Source organism: Chironomus tepperi, unplaced genomic scaffold (assembly GCF_022539635.2).
Source record: "Chironomus tepperi strain 1889 unplaced genomic scaffold, CSIRO-AGI_Ctep_v1 contig_85, whole genome shotgun sequence".
Lineage (NCBI taxonomy): Eukaryota > Metazoa > Arthropoda > Insecta > Diptera > Chironomidae > Chironomus > Chironomus tepperi.
Window position 1 is genome coordinate 4,054,917 of NW_027226207.1, and position 20,905 is coordinate 4,075,821.

The window sequence follows — 20,905 nt, forward strand, 5'->3', positions numbered from 1 at the left end:
CCTTTTGAATGGAATATTGATGAAATACAAATTTATTCTAGATCCAGCTATCAAAAATCTAATCTTGATCCAAGATCATCAATCCCTCCCCAAAAACTTCCATCCTACGCGTGGAAGTTTAAAATTTCTCATCATCCAAAGCAATAATCACTACATCCAATAAGCTCTTCCAATGCAATTTCAAAATTCCCGCAACTCAGCCAAGACACATTACATGTTGAAATTACAGAGGTTCCAGTACAAACAGTTTCGTAGAATAAATATTGGAAAATTGTGATTCTTTCCGAAAATCTAAAAGTGCAAAATAATTTTGCCTATTTCCGTTGGCAACAATTAAAATTAATTAAACCATTTCCAAAATCTAAGTTGTAAGCGTGACTATCCGTCAAATACGGAGTATAGTGTCTGATAATTCTATGGGACGAGGAAATTACGATAAAAACTTTATCCACTCCCAAGGATATGAAGTGACATTAGGGAAACAAAATCTGTAGTGATAGTGAAAAATTTGATCATTTAAATAATAGAACGGAAGTAAAATTGCATATGTCAGCTAATATAAAATCAGTCATTGTTTGACTTGTTAAGTATCATTAACAAAAATTGATGAAAAACATTTCGAGATTCGTGAAAAAGGAACCAAAAATCTTCCAAAGTGAGAGCTTTTGTGCAAAAAAAGAACATTAATGTAGTAAGCTGGAAAGCTTCCAGTAAGCTCTCAAGGATAACTCTCTCTCAAGGTGCACACGGATATTTCAGTGAAAAAGACACAGTCGACAAGAATTTATCTCGTTAATCAATCTCATTTTGGGACTTTTTCCCAATTTTTTCTTTCCTTTACTTTTAAAACCATTTTTGAATAACTCGACACACAAAAAAAAATTGCTACTTTATTTTTTAAAGGAACTTCTTTTAATTTTTCGTCGTAAATAAAAAACAACAAGCGAATCAGGTCAAGAAACACTGAAGGAAATAATTGCGGAAACTTAATTTATTTTATTTTTTATTATTTATATATTATTTTACAACAATTCATCAGTTTGATGCTATCATACATGCCTACTGTGTTGTGTGAGAGATAAAATAAGAAAGAAAAAGTAAATCGCAGCAAGTCGAAAAAAAAGTGTAAAAAAAAATATTTTTTGTAGAGTAAAAAAGAAATATTTTGAAAATAAACAAAAGAAGAAAGTAAAGGATAAAGCATGGCTGATGAGGAAGTACTGTTTGATGATGTTTACGAGCTCTGTGAAATTATTGGCAAGTGAGTACATAAAGCACAATCTCTTTTTTTCTCATGTTTATTATCCTCTACATTCTACGCTGAATTCTGAATATATCCGAAGTGATACATACTTATTGTGTAAACATTATGCATGCATTGCAAATGATTGAATGTGATTATTATTCGTGCGAATAACGGCAAGCACATTCCACTGCACTACCGGTCATAAAATATTCATTAATTGCATTGCAGGAAGTTTAACGAAAATCTGAACATTTTTTTTTTTTTGTGTAAAAAGAAGTTAAAAAAAATACTTTTGAGGGAAATGAGATGCTTCGTGGAACAAAAATAAGAAATGAAAATTGTATTGGATTCTTTTATGCTTCGCAAGGAAATAAAATCATGAATTTTTTATGGCACAATCTATGAGGAGAAGAATCTATTTTCTTTAGATGAAACAATAACATTTTATAGAATATTTTGAGGAAATTGTATAAATTTTTTGGTAGGGTCTACATGCGCGAATGATTTGTCGGAGAAATGGCTTTATTAGGCATTTTTGAGACGGGAGTGCTGGTTGATAATAATGATCATATTTACGTTCCTTAGTTCAATATCTCATGGTATGGATTTTGATCTTTTTTGAGGCACAACTCATTTGACGTTAATCAGTATTAATGAGGATGGGTTAATCAGCCTCTTTTTTGTAATGGGATACTTTTGGTGTTAATTGAATAATCTTAGTTTATTAGCTACATCCAATAGGATTTCATCTAGTCGACCATAATTTCTCGGTAATCAGGCCATAAAGAATAGCTTAGAGCTTGCTGAAAACTTAATAGCTAGTCGTTATGAGTTCAGCTGGGGCTAAAAGTTTGTTGAAAACTAACTTGTAAACAAGATTGTTAAAAAGGGATTTACAAAGGTTTTTATAGTTCGTCCAAGTCAGTAAAGGTTCGTCTAAGTCAGTGCAAGTCCATCTCAGTCAGTGTAAGTCCGTTTTAGTCAGTGCAAGTCCGTCTATTTCAGTGCAAGTCCATCTAAGCCTGTCTTAGTCAGTAAAAGTCCGTCCAAGTCATGATTTTCGACATTTGGCGACACACTACTCGTGTCAAAGAGCTTAGTTCAAGAAACACTGCGTTAACCTGTGAGTTTGAGTAGCATTGAACTAGATCGATAAGAAGCAGAACTAGTTAAAGACCTTTTCGGCAAATATCAGCTATAAAACTTGGAAATAGCTAAATTTCAAGTCTGATTCTTTGTAATCCTATTTCAACGTCCATATTATCAAAAGTGCTCTATAAATAACGAAGTAGCTGTCTATTGCTGCACACTCTAGCCAACTCATTATCTTATTACACTTACTACCTAATTAACATTATCAAGTAACCTTCTGAAGAGACCTTTTTTAATTAAAAATTTCGCAAATTTTTCTCTCAAAACAAAATCCTTAAATCCCCTAGAATTAAGGACCGTTTTTTTGACATTGCCTGATCAAAAGAATACAGCATCGAAATTAATATTGTAATTTCCTCATCTTCCTTGATACACGATTCCTATTTGACATTTTCGTTCAGATGATTTTTGTAAGCTTTGTCATGCAGTCAATGTAATTTCCTGTAATTTTCTCCTTAAAGAGTCTCATTTTTCGGGAAATTTGCCACTTCTATTCTATATACTTTTTTTTTTATTCTTAATTTAATTTTTTTATTCCTTCGCATCTTCAAAAAAAAAGGCATTACCTCTTTCCTGTGCGAAAATTTTTCCTCTTCCCCTCTCTCTATTTGATTTTCTGTGAATGAGTAGTAATGCTACAACACAGAATGCTGCAGAAAGAAAATTGTAATAAAAATTCAAATAGCTCTATAATTGAGAACCGACAGTTTGTTTACGGAATTGCGATAGAAATTGTTTCAGTTTTTTCTCTTTCTCTGTGTAGACAACGGATAGTATTTAGATGAAAAGTCATGGAAGAAGAAATTTTGCGCATGAACATAGTCGAAATAAGAATTATTTGTTTATACTTTTTTTTTTATTCTTGACTTTAAAATTACGTGCAACACATTTTCACTGATATATATTTTCAAAATTTATATTTCGGATTGTATTCTACAGAAACTAATAATCGTTACAATCAGTATGTTTCATCAGCTGTGGCATGCGGTAGTTCGTAAGTGACGTTGAACGTTAAACGTTAATTTTGGGATTTTGGTTGCCTTTACTGCTGTTATTTAAGTATTCTTGATGAATATCTGTGTCCAATGTGTTGTAACGTTCATTTGAGATTTGAATAATATTTATTGTACATAGTTGAATACCCCTTTTTCATACAAAAGCTCTCGTTGTTTTTAAATTCCAAAAAATAAACATCATTGCCAATTTTTAAAATCCGGAAGGAATTCTTAATTACATTTACACATATCAATCCAATACATAGTCTGTTACCGATATGACGAGCGCACGCATATTGCTTACGGCATAATACCAGACATCACTAGCAAAATGACCTTTAGTTCCATCGTTAAAAAATATTATTTTCAATACATTTTCAAGCAAAAAAATTAAAATTTTCATGAAATTTAACAGAACTGAACACATTTGTGCCCGAAACATTTTTAGACATACCATTTTTACAACATTAACGAGAAATTAAATTATGTGGAACTGACTTTGACATTCGATAATTGAAAAAAATGCCATAAATTGAATAGACAATGTAACATTGACTTGTTAATGTACAGCAATGCTATATGCTTGTAACAAAACTTGTTATAATTAGCAATAATGTTTTAAACTAGTTTCGTACGTACATTTCTACAAGCTGTCATGACTTTGTTACATCTTCATCTCAATTTTTTTCTGCTTGAATCTTCAGTAATTTTACGAAAAAAAAAAATTGTACGAATCAGATTAAAGCTGTCTGTTAAGCAGGCAAACTTCATTCATCAGCATTAAATTATAAAATCCCAAATGCGGCATAATGGATTAATCAGATATTCATGGTTTTACACCTGTATAAAACAGCCACAAACATAAAGAACTTTTGCAATCAAATTTGTCGTTTCTCAAATGAATAATGCACTAACTTCATCTTTAGAAATTATTCACATTAAAATTTGGTTAAGGGTGTGCTAATGGAACTCTTTTTAGTTTTGTAGTTTTGAGGTGTGGCGGCGTTGGATTGAAGATACCGAAATGTTTAGTCATTTGGAGGGAATTATGATAGTGAAATAGAGTAATCAATTAGTTAGGCTACTATATAAAGATTAAAACATGACGATAAGTGAGTTCAAATCTCATTTGATTCAGTTTTTAATTGTTATAGACAGGCTGTTGTACGATAAACGACATACTGAATTAAAACAGTTGTAGCTGCAATTTGTCAGATTACAAGCTATTTCTTGTTACATAGCAGACACACAGAAAGTGTTCAATATCAATGTTAAACCCGAGTGGAACAGGATGTGACTAGTTGACCGTATATACTTGACATTTTTAAGCATAGCACACAATTATCATGTTTTCATATCTAGATACATGTCTATGATTATCAGTAGTCTGTTCTGCTCGGGAAACGATTAAAAAAATGCTTACAAACCTCCCACAATGCTTGCCATGCTTGTTACAAATCGCAAATCGCCAATTTGGAATGGTTCATGAGCAGAACATCCACCGGCACACTCCACAAGAGACTAATTATTTACCCCACAGCTATCCTTAGAAAAATTCTTGAAATAACTTTAAATCACCCGAAAAGAAGCATGTCCACATTAAAGTTTCAGCGCGTATTCTAATGAACAAGTCAGTCACTAATTAAGAAGACAAATCCCAAGACAGGTTATTAAAAAAAGAAAAATTTAATGTCTTTTGTTTAATGCGAAATATGAATTTTATGAGAGCAGGCGAGATGAGAGGCACGTCCTCAAACATATGCTCTATATTCAACTTTAACGTCACTCATTTCGTCTCATTTGATGTAACAGTAAGATGAGGGATAATGAAATGAAATTATGATAAAAAAGAGTAAAATGTCAATGTAGGCGCATTTTCTAGGCTTATGGAAGTTAGAATATCAGTTGCTGTATTTTGTGAGGTAGAAAAAAAAGGCCATGCTTGAATGAATAAAATTGATTATGTCGTGCACATGTTGCGATGATAAATGACCAAAAAAAAAATATATGGAATCACTTATACAAAATAATTGTGACAAATTTCAACTCGATAAGATCATAATTGACTGATTAATGGCGGAAAATTGAGTTATTTTTAGCATATATGCATTTAGGATGAAGGTTTGATATGTTTATAACAAGTTTATTACCCCTTCTATGATATTTTCTAATTGATTCCGCAGATTAAATTTCCGATGGGTTCTTCTCGTTTTTTTCATAGCGTTCGGCATGCTTTTCTATCTTTGTTGACTTTAGGAAAGGCTGTAAGGGTTGAGGATGAGACTATCTTGGTATGATCTACAGTTAACAGATCATTTGAGTTTGAGATTCTGGATTTTAATTAAAATTAAGACATTTTTATGCTTTAAGTATTAATTTGAATAGCACAAGTCAGTTAATCGATCCAAAATCCGGCACTAGGTCGGCGTGACTCTGGCATGGTGTTGGATTTAAACAGAGTTGGGCCGGATTTTGGATCGATTAACCGATTCGTGCTTTTCGCATAAAAATACAGTTTAATTTACTCCAAGGCCAACTCGATTAACTAGCCATGAATAATTGCCTGTCAGTCACAACTTCGACACAAACTCACTCAAACATCTCGTCGAAAATATGATCAAATTAGTGAAAATCACGTTATACAAAGTAGATATGTACGCGTGCTTATGTCATTATGGTTTTTCATCTCTCGTTCCTCTCATATTACAAAACAAAAAGAAAGAAAAAACCGAGTGCAAAAAAAATTTATTTTTTTTATAGAGCACAGTCATGTCGAAACGGGAGTAAAATGAGGGAAAATGAACAACCTTGTCTACAATAAAAGTAAACAAAAAAGTTGGAACAATTGCTTACATCATTATAAAGTTTTTCTTTTGAATGTGTACGTATGTACATTAAGATGCACATATTTATAATTCTATAGTACTTCATGTCAATGACAAGAGTTGGATGGGAAGTTTGTAAAGTTTTCGACTAGATCATGTTCTTGTGAATATTTTTGGTAAATTCTGCGTAGTCAAAAGCAAAAGTCTGTGATGTAATTTAAGAAGTATTCTTGAAGTTTTTTTTTTTGATGCCTGGAGTATTTTTAGCATCAAAATACAGAACCCGACCTATATATCTGATGAAATAATCAATCACAAGAAAATATGAAATATTTCTTCTTTGTATCATGTTGAGTGATTTGCTTTTAAAGCCTTTAACATAAATCCATCCAGCTGCGTATCGCAAGGGAGCTGTGACGTACCAAAAAATTTGATTTTCTACAGAATAAGTTAAAATAACATGAGATAAGTTGCTATATTAGAAAATCCCAAGGAAACAAAAATATATTACTCTTAAAAAACAATGTCATTTAAAGTCAATGATATATATTCTGTGCATATATATTTGTCAAACCCGTACGTCTTGAAGCACGCTTTACATTTCATTTCGTCTTCTTCATTTCATGTATTAAAAAGTTACAATTTTCTTGCTTCTTCTTGCCTTTTTTTCTCTCCTTTTTAATTTACTTTTACTTCACCCCTTTCCCCATTGGCAATGCTTTTAATGAAGAGCATTTTTCCTCATTTAACGCACTTCTTTAAAGGGAGAAACTGCTGCTATTGTCCACAGTTTGTTTTGTTGAGACATTTGTTTGTCACAGGAGTATATTTGCTTCTATGTTTGCTTATAGCCCGAAGGATTTATTGCATTCGAGTTTTATTGATTTGAATTTATTAAGCTATGGTTTTGTGATGTTTTGATTGGACTGAAAATATGGAATGATTTGATTGAATATGATGATGGTTGAGTTGATTATGAATGAGGGAAATTGATATTTTATGATGTTCGGCAATCAGGGTAGGGGAGGAATAATTTTTATAGTTTGTAGTACAGTCATATTGATGGCAGAAGTCTCTTAGAGTTGCTACATCAAATTGTAAGCATGAGGAGATGAATTGATTCGATATAGTCTTGTTACTTTGAAAACTACAACTGAAAATCGATAGCTGGGAGTTAGTTTTGATGTTTGAGGTCTTAGGCACCAAGGTAGAAGATCTACATTCTCAATTAGTGTCGTTGTCTTTACAGTGTCGTTTCAATACAATTCTATCGCGAATCAAGGCCGCCTGTAGATTGCGCCTGACACTGACTTTATCGTTGAATACTCCATGCCTATTACCAATATTACCAATACCCAATAGCGCATATAATGCGTTCAAGCTACATTCAGCCCATTAAAACACTTCAAACTCACCACTTCCACATAATCCATGTAATAAATTTTTACAATCGTCACCTTACCTCCCATTGAAAAAATGCGCCTGTCATAACAATTTACCCAGTTTCAAGATTTTTACTCCTGATTTTATGTATATCACAAGTAAAAAGAAGCAAACTCTTCAGTTTCTGTTGTGAGAAAACATAAGGAATGATAATGAATATATTGAGAGAGAGAAAAATGGGGGAATTTAACATTAATTGCTTAAAATTTCAGAAGAAAGGGTGAAAAGAAAGGAAAAAGAATTAAATGAAGAAATTCCCCATCTCCCAATTTATCTTCTCGTTCCTTTCATTCGTTCAAAACAATACAGAACATCTTACGTCATTTTACTCATTTTTTTTAATACGTATTAACATCAAAATAATTTGATTCACTTTTATAAGGAATGAAGGAAGATGAAAAAAGATGATGATGATTTTGGACAAAGATGAGATATGAAAATTCTGTTAATAAATATTTCATAACAGAATATTATTTTTTGTCATTCAATCTTTTTTAGGTTATATGAATAGCTTCAAGCGACATCCAACAAACTCAAAAGATTGAGTTTTTCCTTTTTTGTTATTCCATGCATTTATGCTCTGTTAACGTTGAAAAGGGGGTCTAAACTTGCACAAATTTAATTAAATTATGACAACTTTTTCAATCATAAAGGCTTAGTGAAGGTGCTGAGATTTTTTTTTCATAAAAGAATCTTTGAAAAACATTGTAAGATAAAGATTAATGAAATTAACAAGTTATTAACAAAGTGTCTACTCCTCAAAGGAGAATCATTCAGTTTAATTATGTAAGCGTGCAACCTTATTATAAACACAAAAACATTTTTATATCGCACATTATGAATAAAGCGGTAAAATAGGCCATAAACTCAACCTTCGCGTCTTTCACTCTTTCCATTATTTGGTAATTTATCTACTTTAATAAAAAAGGATACTTTTTATGGAGGGTGGTCGCAAATGATGTAAAGTTAAGAATGAAAAGTCCGATTTTGTACACAATTTGCTGTGTAGCATGACTTTAATTAGTTTTTTAAAGTGTCTTCAAAGGTCAATTGCTCTCCATACACCAGGGTATGATTAGCGTTTAAGCCATTTTAGTAGAACTGCATGAATACTGCGGTGTTTGATAACATTGTGTGGTGTATGAGCAGAGTGGAATCTGGGGTATGGAGTCATATACACTAGAATCAGCCAGAGCGAGAGAAAGGCCTCTGTTGTCGAGTGGTTAGGCAACAGATCGGAAATTAGCATTGCTTTTTCATGAGTGCGAGTTCGATTCCCTCCAGAGACCGATGTCTCAATCTTTACAATAGAGTGCTGTCGACACAATTTTTTCATTGCTCGCGACATTACATAGTGTGTAATATGTGATATTTAGATGAATCTTCAAGGGCATGAGTCAGGCCTCTTTGGCTCATATAAAGCTAGGTTTAATACAGACTTTTAAATATGAATAATTCACCAAAAATCTTCGAATTCACTCCAACATAGCTTTAGAGACTCCCTTTTTGCATGAATCTTCAACATTATATTCAAACAATTTCCCCTGCAATTTTCCTTCCTCGTAATGAGAATTAATGTTTAAAAAAATACAAAAAAAGTCTGTAAATGGTTGCATAAACTTTTCAGTCCCTCTCCGCTAACAATTGTGTTTATTCAGAAGTCAAAAGTAAACATTTTTTTTGTCGATTTCCAGAACTTTTAAGTACAGAACTTTTTTGTTGTATGAATTAATTGTACTTTAAGATTGCAAATAAATCATAATTTATGGGTAAAGTTTAGACTTGCAGTGCCTTTATTTCGAAAAAGATCCAGATTCTTATTAAAAATGGATGGATAAATTGATGGATTACGGATTGACTGACCATTGTTTGGGCTTGTCTAAATCACCACTTGTTCGTGATTTTCCTCTGATTCAAAAGCTCAATTGATTATCGATAAGATTATTTTAGACATTGTCCATTAAGTTATGTGCAAGACATTCTTGTTATGAGAAATTTGGGTCGATATAAACTTGTTATCTGAAGATTTTTACCTTAAGACTTTTAGATTTTTTTAATTTAAATCCAAAACAGCCTAAATTTTCTGTACCTGACAACATAAATTGAAAATTACATTAAATATGCCAGCGGACCGTCCAATCTAGCGATTTATTTCTAAAAAAGCAAAACAAATTTCTCGACAATGCCAGAAGCTTTTTTCAGCATAACTGAAGAAACCTGTCATCTCTTAAGTTGACATTGTTCTTGGAATTCTCTTCCGTCAACATCAACCGCAGATGAAAATGAAGATTTTCGTATTTTTGTTGGAATTGTTTAGATGTTATGTAACGCTTTAGAGGAATTTAGGTTCAATGCCAGATTCTTTGCAGAAATTTAAACTTCTTCCTTTTATTCTGCATACAACGACTATATTTTGTGGTTACAAAACTAGAAGATGACCCTGCAGATCTCTGTTCTTGCCAACAGAATTTTCGTACCTTGCCAAAATGGTTAGAAGCTAGAAGATAGTATATTTTAATGCATTGTCGTAGTCTTCGTAATTATTATCATATAAGTTAAATAATGTAGTGAGGAACACCCAAGCATTCTCTAAAACATTATACTGTAGCATTAAATGTCTGATTAATGTATGCCCACATAAAACATATTCCAATTGTAGACGATGATGGTCTTTGACTACGCTATGATTCAAAAATTACTCATTCTTTTCGGTTGATCAAGTTTGTGTGATAGATGAACAGTGTATATGGACAGGCAAAAAAGATTAATGCACTGAATTTCTGTTCTCAATTTTTATGAATTTTATAAATCATCATCATGAACAATTAACCTATTGCCACGAGCTTTATTACGACATTAATATTTTACGACCATATTAAATGCATAATATCGAACAAAATACGGTCGCGTCATTATTTATAAGTCTCTTGTTGTTTGTAAATGTGCTGAATAAAGTTAAGCCTTTGTCGATGGACATATTTTTATCATGATCGATTAATGTTATGCGAAAAATTTGTTATTTTTTCCTTGACGTCTTACTTTTTTGAATATTGGCGAAAAGGCTTATCATCTCTTCTGTTACAAAATATATCCACAAGATTGTAATTTCCCTTGCGCATATCGATTCCAAGAAAGTCAATGAATTATTCTCGTTTATGTCTTGTTTACTAATAAAGTTGTACCTTGTTGTGTAGTTCTCTTAGAGCAATAATCAAAACTCAATGTGGGTTTATCTTATAAAAGATTTGTTGTGTCTGGTTGAGAAGATTTATAGCTTATATCTCTTTATTGTTCGTTTCTGCTCAGGAAAAAATATAAAGAATTGATTTTAATTACATCGATTTCTTTAATTGTATTTACTCACGAAATCCTCACATAACGGTAGCATTGTCTGTGTTGCATGGAAGTTAACAACTTTATAAGTAATTGATTTAATGAAGTCAATCATTTTGAGAGTTGTTGTAAGTTTTGGATCAAATTGGTGGATGTTTGAGAGATGATTTTTTGGAAGTCAATATGAAACTGTTTTTGGTAATAATCTCCTATAGACAGTTAATGACTTGTCTGTAATGATAACAACAATGTTTACTTTAATATACGGCAATAATTTGTAAGATTTTTATTCTTTAAAGTCTCGAGGAATACTAAATAATTTAAAATAAGGGGACAACAACTAAGAAGGGGAAAATCAACGAACGTATGTTTAGATATTTCAAATGCAAAATGACCGTTGACCTATTTTCATTGAAGTTCAAGCATTGATAATCAAAACCAACCTTTTTGTGCCATTTTCAAACCATTTTGCATAAAAAAGTAACATCCACGTCAAATAAATAACTTTACCTCTTGGGAATCATCCAATGAAAATTGCTGCACACTCCTCCATCCATTAATAATTCATGACAGATAAAATTTTTTTTCTCGTATCTGAATTAAAGAATCATAAGGGATACACGAAGACTTAAGCAAATTATCTGCCAAGATTTTCATATCGAAATTAAGGCTACGCCACACGACAGAGCAGAAGGAATCATGTGGAATATATATTTTTCTGAATATTTCATCAAAACAGTATATAGCCTGCGTATTCAGTGAAAAGATTAATAATCTGTTCTGTTTACTTGTCTACCATTCAAGGTCCATCAATATTCTTACAAATCACATTCATTTCCCATCGGATATTCAATTTTATTTCTACTTCATTTTTCTTTATTTTTGCTTCAATAGAAAATAAAAATCCGAAATGTCTGCATGTATCATCTCTAACGTTCCTTCCGACATGATATATTATTTTTTGCTATACGGACATTGTATTTTCTAATTATTGTGTGTCTTTCGTTTGTGTGCATGTGAATGTGTTAACCAAAGCAAATGTACAAAAAGTTTTCTTCTCGTTACATTGTTGATCTATCATCTAAGCTGGGGTTTTTCGTTTTATTTTTCTTTTTCGACTACAAAGAAAAACAGTCTTTCTTGCAAAGTCTGAGTAATCCGGTTTTTGAAGATGAATCGTGTTTTATTGTGTTGAATGAAAAATCATTGAGTTTTCGTCGAGGAGTTGTGTCGTGTTTTGGAGGGTTTAAAGATGCTTGGTTTTGGAGATTGTTATCGATATTTTGGCAAGGATATAGCAGTTCTGTCTATTGGAAAATGGGGTTAATGACGGTCTATACTTTAAAGGGACGTTGGAAACCTAGAAAGCGAAAAGCAGCATTCAGGTAGGAATTCGGTGCCGAAGAATGACGGATAATGCCGAATAGGGACGAACAAAGCCGAACAATGACGGAAAAACCTAACGGTTACGGACAAAGCCGAACGGTGACGAACAAAGCCAAACAGAGACGGTTTTGAAGATGAAGCTTGAAATGTCATAGAACGGATCCTAATTTACGCTATTTCCGTGCCACACCCATTTCCTTAGTATGTGACCTTCTGATGAACAATTTAAACATCTTCCCCTCCAAACCACGACCACTAAACACACGAACGCCTCCCAAATTAAAATCCCAATTCATCTACAACCTTTTGTCTCATAGAACGTGCTATATTTATAATTTTCTTTACGAAGCCTCTCAAAATTCAACAATTGAATTCTTTATTATCATGAATAAATCTCCAGTGAAAAATATTAAAGCAAAAAAATCCAACTTTAACTGATCCAATTGTATTGTATTCTATTTAGATTTCTACGCACACAAAGATGATAATTTTATACGCACACAAAGATGATAAAGTAGAAATTTTTCTTTTTTAATTTTATTAAGTATGATTCAAGGATTCCGGTGGTAACATCCGGAGCAATAATAACCTTTCATAAAATCCTTGATTGTTCATTCTTGTAAATTTTATTTAGATTTTATATTCTTAGAGCTGTAGGGGAGAGGGAGGGAGATAAGAATTGGATGAGTGGGATGTGGGTGGTCCAGTAAAGGATAAGGATGTGGTTTGAAGAGTGGGCATTGCGTGGTGGTAGATTCAGACTGGATTCGAGTGCAAGTATGTCTGCATGCTAGCCGGACTATTCAATTTTGCATTATTTCAATGAATCTTGTCTTGAAATTGACTCTAAATTGACTTGAAGAGGTTGATGACATGCTAGGTAATAGACAGGATGATAGGTAACCTCTTAGAAAGGCTCTTGAATCTCCTAAAGAACACCCGTCTTCCCCTGATTGCACACCTAATATTACCAGATGCAGATACACATTTGCCAGTATAATTAGAAAGCATTGTCATCAAGCTTTTATCGTCACCGATGAAATGAATGAAAAAAGAATAACATATACTCCAATAAATTGCTTCCATTCATGATATTGTCCACAAAATAGACGTCATAATGTGGACTATAAACTACCACATGTCTATAAATAAATCTCTCATTTTTTTATTGGCATTTGATTGATTGCTCACAATTTATTGATAAAAATCATTCGACATGTTCAGTCATGACATATTCAGAAAATTCCCCAATATGTAGCAATACTGCTGGAAACCATGCCATAATAATAGTAATAATAATAAAATTTTCTGAATTATATTTATTTACAGAGGACCATTCTCCATCGTACGCAGATGCATTCATCGAGAATCAAATCAACAATTTGCTGTCAAGATTGTTGATGTTGCTAAATTTACAGCAAGCCCCGGACTAAGTACATCTGGTGAGTAATATGCTTTAAAAAAAATATACTTTAAAAAGTCGTATTGAATTTCATTTGAAATATTGAATATAAAATTGAGCCGTTTACATTTTTTGTCTGTACACGTGGATGGATATTTTTCGTACCAATTTTCATTATTTTCATACCTAAAAATTGCTGTATCAAATTTGAAGGTTCTTTTTTTTTAAAAGAAATGAATTACATTCATTTATCAACGATATTAATTTTTTGATGTATCTTTTGACTATTAGAAGCCTTAGTATTTGTCATTATGTCGGTAAGTCCATCACTCTGTCGTTAACTCCTCAAGTTAATGCATATCGTCCCACGTATCAATAGAAAGAGGAAAAAAAGCCGAAAATATATATTTCTAATTTCGTGACCGAAATATCATCATTGACATTATCGATTTTATCATTTTCTTAAAGGCAATAAACTTGAATTTATCTTAGACCCAACCAGTCAGAGCACTTAAGAATATTGTTTGGATTGATGCTATAAAAAAGTTTTACAGTGTTGTAATTTGGGGAGCTCTTTTGGGATAGATAATATTTGATGTAGAATTTCTTGTTATATACAGCCATAGAACCGACGTAATGACAGAGTTATATAATATTCATGCTGTGCTGCTGTCTCATCGGCTTTGTACTTTTGTATCCCGAGTGGACAAAAATATGTTGTAACTAGTTGAAGGGTAGTTAATGTCCAGTTGATGACTAGTTGTAACGTATTTTGTCCACGAGGGTATCTTTCGGGTTTCATGCTAGACAAACTCTGAACCAACCATCGCAATGTAGTCGACAAGACACCGTATTGACAGCAAGACACCGGAGTATCCTGATGGCTACATGATGACTAATTTAGACCCATTTCTAAGAAGAATAATGAAATTCGCATCATCGTGTTCTTCGGGTGGAAACTAATATCATCTATCCGCACAATCAGAAATAAATATTCATGAACGGACTAGATTAATGTGATATCTACAAGTCTTCTCATTCGCATCTAAATTACCAACACTGTAATCTACTAAATGCCACGTTCAATTCCTTTAAATTCTCGTTTGTTCCTTGTCAGAATTCTTTAAAGCTTCTCCAAATAATCGATGACTTATTAAATCATCTTCACGTCGACTAGAAATTTAAATCATCATCATTTAAGGGGTGTCAAAACTGATGATAATTTAATCATAAAATATTAAAGGAATCAAACTCAACATTATTAAATTTCTTCTTCAATGACTTTCTCGATGATATTTTACAGTACGTTGGACAATCCCTTTTGTGTAAAGTATAGTCGAATGAAAAGTTTTTAAATTAATTTAGATATTTAATATTTATAGCATTACATAGACTTGCCTTTGATGCTTGGATAGAATGAACGACAAACTTCTCTCCCTAAAAAAGCTCTTTATATTCAAGAAACAAAAACAAAAGACAAATATAAAATATCTCTAAAATCCCAACTGCCATTCAATACTATTGAAAAATTTACAGTAAACTTTTCACATTAGGGGTTGAATGGAAATGACGTCTGTAAAGTTGAGATTCTTGTTGCTGTTGATTTTTGGAACATTGTTCTTCGAGCTCTTCAAGATAATTTAGTATATACTTAAGATCAAGTCCTAGTATCCATAATATAGCAATTTTCAAGCTGCATATACTTCTAGGCTATATAACAGATGGACTAGAATTCGTTCAGATTAATAGTCTATATTCTAAGGTAACCCTAGTCATAAACATCAATTTAACTAGGAACATTACATGGCATGTCATAAAAAAGAGGAAACCAATCAAGGGATCGTTCACTGATTACGTAACGCGGATAAATTGATTATTTGTCCCCATCTACTCCCTTCTTTTGTAACAAAACTTACAGTGGCGTAACAGACACATCCCACTAAGAGCCCCTAACCTAACCAACAAACAGCATCCCCGACCAATCCATCCAAAACGCCATTAATGAACGTCCCCTAAGACAAACTTGGTAAATGTCTCTGTTTTCTCTATTTCGCCCATTTTCCGGTTCTGTTCACATCCAAAAAAAAAAACACTGGAATGAGACGACTATGATAATATGCAATTTTTATAAGATGAAAATGAATTTTCAATGGAGACATAGAATACAATATTGAAGTCTATTTTTATTACTACTCGATACATAGTCCTGAGAGCTATTCAAAATAAGATTGAAGCAATAAGAAGCAAAAGCAAAAATATATTCTATTTGATGAGGATAATGTTGTGTTGAGTTTTCATGCTTATGTTAAGATTTTACGGAAGGAAATTTTTTGATGACATGTTTATGCAGTGTGACATACAGAGATATTAGACACAATGAAAAATTCAAAGTTGAGCAACAATATGCTTGCTTAATGTAGAATGAGTTTGTGAATGAGGGTAAAGTTATGTCTAGTGCTTGAGGGAACAGACTACGATAAGAACTTTATTAATGATGAATTTGAATAATTATTCAGAATTTTTTTAAGATCAATATTCCATTCCTGAATATTTGCCGGAAGAAGAAGAAGGTTGGCTGACAATGACTCGTTTGATTAATAAATGCTGTCGAATAGAAAGCATTCCGGTTTGTTCCATTAGAATGTCGTTTGGAATTGAAGGGTTTAAATTGAACTTTTTCTGTAATTTCCGTTGGACGTCAAGTCAGTTTATTCATTTTGGGTGTTATTTCGAAGTCAGGGGAATGAGAGAGTTGGAATTTCGGATTTTATGGATTAGTCAAGGTCAGATTCTCATGAGGTGATATGAATGGATGATTTACTGGGTTATTTGTGATATTATGTGGGGTCATGGAGTCTTGATTCCATGAATGTCCTTCTTCAATATGGCACTATCCAACATCCAGTATGGCAACATACTACCTTAGTATGTCCACAAATCCTACTAAATCTTAACTGTAAATTGATCTCACTTCCAAATTCCAACACATTTATAGACACTCAATTACACTACTGAAATACTCATCAGATACTAAAAATACATCCATAAAGAATTAATCTCTTCAACTCCCATAAAAATAGTTCAAGTAGCTTCGAAAGATTCCCTAAAAAAATGTAAAGCATGAAAGCCATAAATTTTTCTCTTCTTTGTGGCTTGCTTGCTTGCTTTTTGAGTATCTAATTCACAAGTCATTTCTTTTACACCATAAACAAAATTTTGTGATTCTATCTGCCACGGAATTCCGAACATAAAAAATTTTCGCCTTCAGCCGTCAGAAAATAAAAAGTGTCTATAGATTGTGATTTTCAGCACATTATTTCATGCCAATCGGATAATATATTGATACAAATTGATAGATATCACATCCACAGAATATATGATGAAATTACTTTTCTATTCATTACATGCCTCGATCGTTAAATTATGTAATCATCTCATTATTAATAGCCAGATTGAGAGAATGTTTATTTAATGCATATACATGTAATGTTTATGTTAATTTTACATCATAAATTCTTTTCTTTTTTTTGTTGGTGCCTGAAATTGTAATTTCAAAAATGAGTAAAATTATTTTTTCATCATTGACGCATGGGAAGTATTGTAATGAATGATATGCAATATCCGAACTTTAATTCCCATATAATTAATGACTGACAATGGTGATTTTGACATAAACGAGGGAGGAAATATGGGGAACAAAAAGGCAGTTAAAATCTGGTATGCTGAAATGAATGGTCGGAAGCAGAGATGGTATGATGGTACTTGATGCTGTTGAGAAGCTGTTTATTGTCATCGACATGATAGGACATTTGATAGATGTTAGGGACTTACATATTTAAAAACCAGTCATATTATTCGGTTACTGACCTTTTCAAGTGGTACAATGCAGACTATTCATCGTAGGAATGACCGTTATGTTTTAAATCAGCCGTTAAGGTGCTATCAGGGCAACTTGAAGTTTGATCGTTATTTCTGTGATGTAGCGGTGTCCAAGCAAACACATCGTGCTTGTCAAGCTGACTTTGATGCAGATAGTCTTTTCTGGTTCTTAAAACACTAACATCATCTACATTAAAAAATAGATTCCGATGGCGAGACCAAGACCGAGACCGAGACTTCAAGCAGACTCGTACTCGGTCCCGGTCTCGAGAATCGGGAAACCTTAACTTGCTTTAAACGATTCGCTGACCATCAAATATTTAACCATCATATCCTTCCCAACACTGTTAAATTGGAAGTTAGAATTTACATTTAAAGCAAAATTTTTTATTATTTTTTTATGGAAAAAGTTTCATGAAATATGGAGCTAACCTTGAAAAGAGCAACCGAGAAATTCCGCAAAAAAAAATTTTTTGTTCATTCATTCTTCTTCCATACATTCCAATTTAATACTTAATGTCGACGCAATTTTTTTTCTTTGTTTGACGTGAAATTTTTAACTCTTCTTACTTTTTGTTTTTCTTACAGATTTAAAGCGTGAAGCAACAATATGTCACATGTTAAAACATCCGCATATTGTTGAGCTGCTTGAAACTTATAGTTCCGAGGGGATGCTGTATATGGTATTTGAATTGTAAGTATAAAATTCTTATGTTAATAGACACACGTATGCTAATCAACAATAAAAGTTTCAGTAAAATATTTTGTTGGAAGCATATTGCTATTTTACATGATCTTCCTTCTTCCTTCCGCTATTTTAAGGGTGGGGATTGTTGGGATGTTATGTAACGTCTGTAATTGATCATGGATATAGAGACTGATGTTTTGTAGATTTTTTGGTACTTGAGTTTAGAGTTTTGGGTATGTTTTGTAAATGTTATTGAGGAACTTGAGTATTGAGTATTAAGTATGAGTTCAGTGTCAATTCCTAATTGTATCTCTCGTTTCTGAAGACCTTGAGCGGTGGATTATAATATTTAAGGCACTAATCTGTGGTCTTGATGGTCATAAAATATTAAAAGACCTAGAGGTGCTTGCCCGACGATGAAAAAGGCTACATCATACAACTTCAAAGGCGTAGCTTCGGTCTGACTGAGCCTTGACTTGATTTGATGCCCGTAAAGGCTCATAGCACCGAGAATACAACAGCTTAGTTCCTCAAAATCTCATTTTATGACCCAATTCTCATCCAGCACTAAAGAATCAAAGATTCATCCCCAATCAAACATTACATAACACTCAAACGACCCCTAATCGATGCTACTTTGGCTACCGTATGCTATAATTTTTTTAAAAATGTATTTCATGTAAATTTTTCGTTATCAAAATGTAAAGTCTGTTGAGATACTGGAAGTTTTAGTGATATTTATTTTTGTCACGTTCTACAGTGATCAAAACAGCGTGTGGCAATGAACTCTCCATGATATTAATTTTTCAATATTATTACGCAGTGCATTATCGCCTGAAAATTTAATTATGAGAGACTTTTGGGGATTTTCTTGGAAACTTAAAGTTTTGCTACTTTTTTTTGGGTCACTTTACCTAGGAAATAAATTTGAATTGCTTCCGTAGGCACAAAAAATATTGTAATAGTCCATTTGGGTCATTTTCTATCGACCGGAAACTCACCCTAGCTTTGTATGTCCTCAAAATACTCAAATATGTATTTTCATATTCATAAAAAATATTCTATATTCTATATGACGCAAAAAAGGTTATGCAATGTCCTATATGCTAGTAATTGGCCTGTGCTGCAATTTTTTTGTACTAAAATATCGGATATTTTTCTCCATAATCCACTTAAAATGCTTTGAACCCACAGAATTATATTCCACATCATTTGTATCTTACATAATATATCCTTAACAAGCATGAATGTTCACAATTTGTCTTGTAAATTACTTTACCAATTGTTATAATTACATACGCATGTTTATGAAAGTTAATAATTAAAATCTTGTCAATGATAAGCCCTTTTACCAGCTATGATATGGCAATTTCCATTAGTTCTTAAGTTATTTTTAGGTAATTAGTTTGCCATGCCTCGTAACTGAGCCAATAACTTCTCTTATTATCTTCTTATCATGCCTGTGTTAAAAATATAATTTTTTTGACGTAATTCCCCTCTGTAGCTGTATGAATTAATTATATACTCAATCAATTTTACAAATTTGTGTCAGTAACTTAATTGCCTGAAGGAATGTAATCATCGATCGTACATATTGTCATGAACAAGCTGATTATGTTATGTCATCTTTGTCAATAAAGTGAGACATCGCAAACATCCAACCCGAAAAAAATTGTCGGAATCACAGAGCGATGAAAAATATTTATTAACACCACGACAGACTATTTACCTTACCGTGACTATTATGAAAAGGCATTTTGTTTGTTCTGAAGATAATGACTGTAAATATTTATGTAACTTGACTCAGTTCATGTAAAGAATGTATAATTTGTTAGTGTTAGAGATTAAAAATTTAATAGTGCTATTATTAATATTTATGTAGTTTGAAGGTATTTAAAAGAACATTTTTTTTTGAACCTTAGTTCAGGTGATGCGATGGGGATGTAATAAACAGGAATTAAATTGTTTGTCTAATATTACCGAAATTTCGGTTAATGTTTACGATAATGATAATGGCTAAATTTATATTTTTAGTGTAGAATGTCGATAAAATTTATAAATATCTATCAATTGTTGGCTTTATCTCATGTCATTGAGGTTATTGAACTTGCTGGAGAGTGGGAAGTTATGTATTGATTGTTATTAATTGAATTTTGAGGCATTTTAGTTTGAGGCGTTGATGATTGTGTGATTTTGTCATCATTATTTTGTAAAGCATAACAACTTTAATTTTGAATGATAAAAATTCATGCTCGAAAAGCAAAAATCAGAGTCACATTGACATAGGGTCGGACTATTGACTGATTAACCGATGTGGGCTAAATTTTCTGGTTGGGTGTAATGTTTTATATAGGCAAATCTGTCAGTCTAAGAATACGACCTCTGTGAAACCGAATTGTAAGGGAAAAAGACAGTCTGGAAATTGTTAAGATGTAGGTTCGATTCCCAGTATTATACGTCGGAAATAACGATGATCCTCATATTACTAACCCGAATTACACACGTATAATACATATTCAACATTGAGATTCATGACCGCATCTAACTTCGTTCCAA

General features: G+C 32.4%; 1 protein-coding gene across 11 annotated transcripts in view; it reads left to right on the plus strand.

Moving 5' to 3' along the window:
• The first annotated feature begins 279 nt into the window (after positions 1 to 279).
• Positions 280 to 20,905, plus strand: part of CASK (peripheral plasma membrane protein CASK) — a 278,246-nt gene continuing 257,620 nt past the window's right edge. For all 11 annotated transcript variants that reach the window (XM_070635181.1, XM_070635183.1, XM_070635186.1 and 8 more), the window contains exons 1-3: positions 280 to 1,261; positions 13,710 to 13,822; positions 18,250 to 18,355. In XM_070635181.1, the coding sequence (XP_070491282.1) occupies positions 1,203 to 1,261; positions 13,710 to 13,822; positions 18,250 to 18,355 (278 nt within the window). In that variant the 5' untranslated portion in view covers positions 280 to 1,202. The remainder of the gene's footprint in view (positions 1,262 to 13,709; positions 13,823 to 18,249; positions 18,356 to 20,905) is intronic.